Source organism: Aegilops tauschii, chromosome 7, assembly GCF_002575655.3.
Source record: "Aegilops tauschii subsp. strangulata cultivar AL8/78 chromosome 7, Aet v6.0, whole genome shotgun sequence".
NCBI classification, from domain to species: Eukaryota; Viridiplantae; Streptophyta; class Magnoliopsida; order Poales; family Poaceae; genus Aegilops; species Aegilops tauschii.
This window is the reverse complement of record NC_053041.3, coordinates 587,388,977-587,397,103: the sequence shown is the minus strand read 5'-3', so window position 1 is coordinate 587,397,103 and position 8,127 is coordinate 587,388,977. Positions and strand designations below refer to the sequence as shown.

General features: G+C 47.0%; 1 protein-coding gene across 1 annotated transcript; it reads right to left on the bottom strand.

Moving 5' to 3' along the window:
- Positions 1-861: 861 nt before the first annotated feature.
- On the bottom strand, positions 862-1,851 carry LOC109747895 (BTB/POZ and MATH domain-containing protein 1-like). Its single transcript, XM_020306941.1, has one exon. The coding sequence runs from the start codon at positions 1,849-1,851 to the stop codon at positions 862-864; it is 990 nt and encodes a 329-aa protein (XP_020162530.1).
- Positions 1,852-8,127: the final 6,276 nt, after the last annotated feature.

The following is an 8,127-nucleotide window of genomic DNA, read 5'->3' as shown; positions in this document are numbered from 1 at the left end:
GACCCTAGCCATCACATTCCAAATATTTTATGTGCATAACCCGACACATAAAAAACGTCGTTCTCGCAAGAAATATATTGGCCATGATAGGCAAAAAAAGAAAAAAAACAGATATTCATAGAATTTTGGCAACCCCCCTCCCCCCGCACGCGTAGTAAAAATGTTTGTTATGATGATAAAAGATAATGTAAATGTACTCCCTCCGTCCCAAAGTATAATACGTTTTTTAGATTAGTTGCACGAGAAGAGAAGCGGGATACTGAAGCTCTGCCAATAGTCAAGGCATTGGATGCCAAGATTAGCAAACAACCCAGGACAAACATGTCCGATTCGATCAGGTAATTAACTGAGTCTGGTAGCGCCATGAGCTTAGCTTTCTCATTCGCATATGCTCTTTTTTCCCATCCAATGATTTAGACCTCAACAAACTGGGAGCACAAATAACCAAAATGATGGCCAGAAGCTATGTGCCACAATAACAATCAATCAAACTCATACAGACTACATAAATGGCATGTTTAAATATCACAAGGTTCCACAATTCCAAGATACTGATTCTCAAAAAAAAAAAACAATTCCAAGATACATCAAACTGAATGGGAAAACGCAGGCAACCAATTGCTCATAAAATATGTTGAAAATCGTCCGAAAAAAGAATAGAAGATGGACATACTTCGACAGCGAAAAGATGGATAGTATAAGCTCCCGCGTAAAATCAATGACATATGAGTTAGATGTGCAATAATTAGAGCATATCTAGATATGGTTTAGCAAAACTATATAAGTTACTTCTAGATTTAGCCCCATGGGTAGCTAGACTTAATGGTGCTTCATTGTACACCTTCATCGCGACTGGAGAATCTAGCATTGCGGTAGTGTGTGGAACAAGAATTCTGCACACTTGGCCTTGAGTTGGGAACAGTTGTGTTGATCGGCCAAAACCAAAATTGCCACTGCTGTGTCGGCGGTGATGCAACTCAATAGCTTGTTCATGCAAATCAGCTTGAGACTGTCCAGTCCATACCTGTCAGCAGCCACAAGTAGATGCTGAGCCATCGACGTCGCCGCCTCGTCCTGCCCGTCAAGTTCAGGCACCGTGTCAGTGTAGATGAAGTTCAGCATGACCTTAAACGCCGCCGCCTCCATGTCCTCGATCACGACGACCCGAGAGCTCGCCTCCCTCATGTGCCCAAAGAACTCGGCCATGAGCACAGGGGACCTCGCCGCCAGTATGCTCTTGTGAGCAACCAAGGACTCGCCCGACACGATAAACTCAACGTCCGCCGCCGTCCCGCTCCGCAGCAGCTCGCCGAGGTGGTGGTGCAAGCCCGAGGACGGCACGACGGGCAATGGTTCGTCGTCCCGGATCGTTACTTCGGCCAAGTCCTTGAGCACCGTGACGGTGCATTGCACGGTGAAGGAGTCGTCCTTGAGATAGCACGACGCCTCTAGTTCCCGTGCCGACATGAGATAAGCTGGATCCGAGCAATCTCCTGAGACCCCAAGCTGGCGCTTCGGACGATTATTGAACTTACACGTGATACTCTTTTCTTCAGACGGATCGGCCGTCCCCCTCGGATCCACCAAACGGCAGCGCATGCTCGCTTCCACGTTGGGTGTAGTGCAGCCTTCGCTGAGGAAGACGAGCCTCAGCGTGACCCACGGTCTATGGTCGATGGTGTCGTTCGGCAGTGCAGGATTGAGGTGGACTCCCCACTCGTATCTGCCGACGTTCCACCTGGACTTTATCCAGCAATCGCTGCGCATGGCTTTGGTGATGCTGTAGCCATCGATCCTGAGCAGATGCACCGAACGCACAACATTGGTGAGGTTTGTGCAGGCAATTGCCATGGCGGAAGGTGGATGGTGGATGCTATCAAACGATTAGATCTCTATATAGTCCAAATCTGTCGATACTCTTTAATTTATGCAGTCCGGTAAATTTTAGGAATAGTCTTGTTTATTTGTCGTGGTAGCTAGGAGTCCTAGAAGAGATTATCATTGACCCTAACAGCCTGTTTGTTTGGGGGAGTTGGAGCTAGGGAATGGGAGTTTAACGTGGTTGGGACTAAAAATCTCTTGATTGGTTCATGGACTTGGGAAATAACAAGGGAAGGGAAAGGGGAATTAGGAGGCCCAACTCCCATCGATCTGTTCCATGGGGGGGCTTCCATGGGGGGTCGGACTCTGGTAATTCCTCGAAGAAATGGGAGTTGACGCCTAGAAGAAAATTGTTACAGATTTATTAGTCCACCTCCCGCAAAGAAAGGAAAAAAACTCCACGGAAATCCTACCTAAATACATGCAGCGACATCATTTTTCCTTCAAATAAATCGGCCAGCATAACTGCTTACTAATCTGTAGATGCAATACCAATCACGGGCACATCTCTTGCAAGTGGGGCACCCAGCAGCGTGTAGCCCATCTGATTTTGCTATACGTAACAAAGTTTGATTCGTTTATCTTTCCTTCACAGACCGACGCATATCTATTTCCCCTTTCTATACTCTTTTTTGCCTTCACATGTTACAGATTTTGTTTCAACATTTGCGTGTCCCCTTCTTTCTGCATTGTTCATTAGAATTATTCCCACATATAATTCCCACCCCACACCAACCGTGGGATCTCTACTCTTAATGAAGCAGTTGGTAGTCTCGCTTTCAGGTTTTTTTTCGTCCCACCTCCCATGATTTCTTTTGTACCTCCTTCCACCTTCGCTGTTTTTTTTTTCGTCCCCTCCCCTCACTTCATCGGTTTAGTTTCGCGTCACCCTCTCACACAACGAAAGAAATCTGAACAGATCAGAACTTTCCATACTGGCGCAAGTTATTTAGTAATGTAGAATCAATCATGAACAATCTCTAAAGATCAAATCTAAATTAATTAACCTTACCTTAAATCACTCAATAACATTAATTAGAAAACAAATAATTAATTTTCAGAAAAATCGCTCAATCACATTAACCTTACCTTAACTCACCGATGGTAATCAATCTCCAAACAAAGGAAACAATACATCGAGGGAGCAGTAAATAAACTCCCTTTCTTATGACATGTATATGATCTTCCCTTCCCTCTCCGTTGTCGAGCATTGTTGATTCTCGAGGCTGATGCTTGGGCTGCGTCACTGGGTCACGACGGTGCCGGAGGACGAGGACGGCGAGGCCCGGTGCCGCGGCACCGCATTGGCCGCGGCCGGTGAAGGGGGCGAAGAAGGGCGGCTTCCCTGGCCCTGGCCGTGGCCGTGGTCCTGGGAGTTGGTGTGGTGGAAGCGGCACTTGAAGGACCCGGCATGGGTGGCCGGCGTGCAGACGCACTTGGAAGCGAGCCCGTGGCCCGCGCCGGACGGCGCCGACGCCGACCCGGGCCACCTCCTCCGCGTATTCTTGGAGTTGTGGCTGGCAGATTTACATGAAATTAATTCCCTCAGTTGTGGTGGCAAATATAATACACATAATCCATATTCTTATGCACTAGCGTGTGTGTGTGTGAAATAGATGGATTATGGTCCCGTACCCAATAAGATGGATATGTGTGTTGGAAATATGCGCTAGAGGCAATAATAAAATGGTTATTATTATATTTCCTTGTTCAGGATAATTGTCTATTGTTCATGCTATAATTGTATTATCCGGAAATCGTAATACATGTGTGAACACATAGACCATAACATGTCCCTAGTGAGCCTCTAGTTGACTAGCTCGTTGATCAATAGATGGTTACGGTTTCCTGACCATGGACATTGGATGTCATTGATAACGGGATCACATCATTAGGAGAATGATGTGATGGACAAGACCCAATCCTAAGCATAGCACTAGATCGTGTAGTTCGTTTTCTAAAGCTTTTCTAATGTCAAGTATCATTTCCTTAGACCATGAGATCGTGCAACTCCCGGATACCGTAGGAATGCTTTGGGTGTACCAAACGTCACAACGTAACTGGGTGGCTATAAAGGTGCACTACAGGTATCTCCGAAAGTGTCTGTTGGGTTGGCACAAATCGAGACTGGGATTTGTCACTCCGTATGACGAAGAGGTATCTCTGGGCCCACTCGGTAATGCATCATCATAATGAGCTCAATGTGACTAAGTAGTTAGTCACGGGATCATGCATTACGGAACGAGTAAAGTGACTTGCCGGTAACGAGATTGAACGAGGTATTGGGACACCGACGATTGAATCTCGGGCAAGTAACGTACCGATTGACAAAGGGAATTGTATACGGGATTGCTTGAATCCTCGACATCGTGGTTCATCCGATGAGATCATCGTGGAACGTGTGGGAGCCAACATGGGTATCCAGATCCCGCTGTTGGTTATTGTCTAGAGAGGTGTCTCGGTCATGTCTGCATGATTCCCGAACCCGTGGGGTCTACACACTTAAGGTTCGATGACGCTAGAGTTATAAGGAAGATTTGTATGTGATTACTGAATGTTGTTCGGAGTCCCGGATGAGATCCCGGACGTCACGATGAGTTCCGAAATGGTCCGGAGGTGAAGATTTATATATGGTAAGTCATCATACGGTCACTGGAAGTGTTCGGGGGTATGCCGGTATTGTACCGGGGCCACCGAAGGGGTTCCGGGGGTCCACCGGGAGGGTCCACCTGCCCCGGAGGGCCTTATGGGCTGTAGGTGGAAGGGAACCAGCCCTAAGTGGGCTGGGCGCCATCCCCCCTAGGGCCCATGCGCTTAGGGTTGGGGGAACCCTAAAAGGGGGCACCCCCTTGCTTGGGAGGCAAGCCCCCTCGATCTCATCTAGAGGGGCCAGCCCCCTTCCCCCTTCTCCCTATAAATAGAGGGGTAAGGGGAGGCGGCAGCACCACATCCAAGGCGCAGCCCCTCCCCTCCCCAACACCTCTCCTCCTCCGCGTAAGCTTGGCGAAGCCCTGCCGGAGAACTGCCACTCCACCACCACCACGCCGTCGTGCTGCTGTTGGAGCCTTCTTCCTCAACGTCTCCCTCCTCCTTGCTGGATCAAGGCACGGGAGACGTCACCGGGCTGCATGTGTGTTGAACGCGGAGGCACCGTTGTTCGGTGCTTGGATCGGATTCTGCCGCGATTTGAATCGCTACGTGTACGACTCCTCCAACCGCGTTCTTGCAACGCTTCCGACTCGCGATCTTCAACGGTATGAAGATGCACTCTCCTCTCTCTCATTGCTAGTTACTCCATAGATTGATCTTGGTGATGCGTAGAAATTTTTTAATTTCTGCTATGATCCCCAACAGTGGCATCATGAGCTAGGTCTATGCGTAGTTTCTATGCACGAGTAGAACACAAGTTGTTGTGGGCGTCGATTTTGTCAATTTACTTGCCGTTACTAGTCTTATCTTGATTTGGCGGCATCGCGGGATGAAGCGGCCCGGACCGACCTTACACGTACGCTTACGTGAGACAGGTTCCACCGACTGACATGCACTAGTTGCATAAGGTGGCTAGCGGGTGTCTGTCTCTCCCACTTTAGTCGGATCAGATTCGATGAAAAGGGTCCTTATGAAGGGTAAATAGAAATTGGCATATCACGTTGTGGTTTTGGCGTAGGTAAGAAACGTTCTTGCTAGAAACCTATAGCAGCTACGTAAAAAAATTTGCAACAACAATTAGAGGACGTCTAACTTGTTTTTGCAGCAAGTGTCATGTGATGTGATATGGCCAGAAGGATGTGATGAATGATATATGTGATGTATGAGATTGATCATGTTCTTGTAATAGGAATCACGACTTGCATGTCGATGAGTATGACAACCGGCAGGAGCCATAGGAGTTGTCTTAATTTATTTATGACCTGCGTGTCAACTGGAACGTCATGTAATTACTTTACTTTATTGCTAACCGTTAGCTATAGTAGTAAAAGTAATAGTTGGCGAGACAACTTCATGAAGACACGATGATGGAGATCATGGTGTCATGCCGGTGACGATGATGATCATGGCGCCCCGAAAATGGAGATCAAAAGGAGCAAAATGATTTGGGCCATATCATGTCACTATTTGATTGCATGTGATGTTTATCATGTTTTACATCTTATTTGCTTAGAACGACGGTAGCATAAATAAGATGATCCCTCGCTAAAATTTCAAGAATTGTGTTCCCCCTAACTATGCACCGTTGCTAAAGTCCGTTTTTCCGAAGCACCACGTGATGATCGGGTGTGATAGGTCCTAACGTTCGCATACAACGGGTGTAAGCCAGATTTACACACGCAATACACTTAGGTTGACTTGACGAGCCTAGCATGTACAGACATGGCCTCGGAACACGGAAGACCGAAAGGTCGAACATGAGTCGTATAGAAGATACGATCAACATGAAGATGTTCACCGATGATGACTAGTCCGTCTCACGTGATGATCGGACACGGCCTAGTTGACTCGGATCATGTATCACTTAGATGACTAGAGGGATGTCTGTCTGAGTGGGAGTTCATTAATAATTTGATTAGATGAACTTAATTCTCATGAACTTAGTCTAAAATGTTTACAATATGTCTTGTAGATCAAATGGCCCACGCTAATGTCAACCTCAACTTCAACGCGTTCCTAGAGAAAACCAAGCTGAAAGACGATGGTAGCAACTATACGGACTGGGTCCGGAACTGGAGGATCATCCTCATAGCTGCCAAGAAAGCATATGTCCTGGAAGCACCGCTAGGTGAAGCACCTGTCCCAGCAAACCAAGACGTTATGAACGCCTGGCAAGCACGTGTTGATGACTACTCCCTGGTTCAGTGCGGCATGCTTTACAGCTTAGAATCGGGGCTCCAAAAGCGTTTCAAATAGCACGGAGCATATGAGATGTTCCAAGAGCTGAAAATGGTTTTCCAAGCTCATGCCCGGGTCGAGAGATATGAATTCTCCGACAAGTTCTACAGTTGTAAGATGGAGGAGAATAGTTCCGTCAGCGAACACATACTCAAAATGTCTGGGTTGCACAACCGCTTATCTCAGCTGGGAGTTAATCTCCCGGATGACGCGGTCGTTGACAGAATCCTTCAGTCACTCCCACCTAGCTACAAGAGCTTTGTGATGAACTTCAATATGCAGAGGACGGAAAAGACCATTCCTGTGGTATATTGAATGCTGAAATCAGCGGAGGTGGAGATCAAAAAGGAACATCAAGTGTTGATGGTCGATAAAACCACTAGTTTCAAGAAAGGCAAGGGTAAGAAGAACTTCAAGAAGGACGGCAAAGGGGTTGCCGCCCCCGGTAAGCAAGCTGCCGGGAAGAAGACAAAGAATGGACCCAAGCATGAGACTGAGTGCTTTTATTGCAAGGGAAACAGTCACTGGAAGCGGAACTGCCCCAAGTACTTAGCGGACAAGAAGGCCGGCAACACCAAAGGTATATGTGATATACATGTTATTGATGTGTACCTAACCAGTGCTCGTAGTGTCTCCTGGGTATTTGATACCGGTGCGGTTGCTCATATTTGTAACTCAAAGCAGGAGCTGCGGAATAAGCGGAGACTGGCGAAGGACGAGGTGACGATGCGTGTCGGGAATGGTTCCAAGGTCGATGTGATCGCCGTCGGCACGCTACCTCTACATTTACCTACGGGATTAGTTTTAAACCCTAATAATTGTTATTTAGTGCCAGCTTTGAGCATGAACATTGTATCTGGATCTCGTTTGATGCGAGATGGATACTCCTTTAAATCTGAGAATAATGGCTGTTCTATTTATATGAGAGATATGTTTTATGGTCATGCCCCGCTGGTCAATGGTTTATTCTTAATGAATCTCAAACGTGATGTTACACATATTCATAGTTTGAATGCCAAGAAATGTAAGGTTGATAATGATAGTCCCACATACTTGTTGCACTGCCGCCTTGGTCACATTGGTGTCGAACGCATGAAGAAACTCCTTGCAGATGGACTTTTGGAGTTTCTTGATTATGAATCATTTGACACGTGCGAACCATGCCTCATGGGCAAAATGACCAAGACTCCGTTCTCCGGAACAATGGAGCGAGCAACCAACTTATTGGAAATCATACATACTGATGTGTGCGGTCCAATGAGCGTTGAGGCTCGCGGTGGCTATCGTTATGTTCTCACCCTCACTGATGACATGAGTAGATATGGGTATGTCTACTTGATGAACCACAAGTCTGGGACC

What these genes read in the sequence shown, in the direction of transcription:
- LOC109747895 (XM_020306941.1), bottom strand. Translation starts at nt 1,851, where the DNA reads ATGGCAATTGCCTGCACAAACCTCACCAATGTTGTGCGTTCGGTGCAT.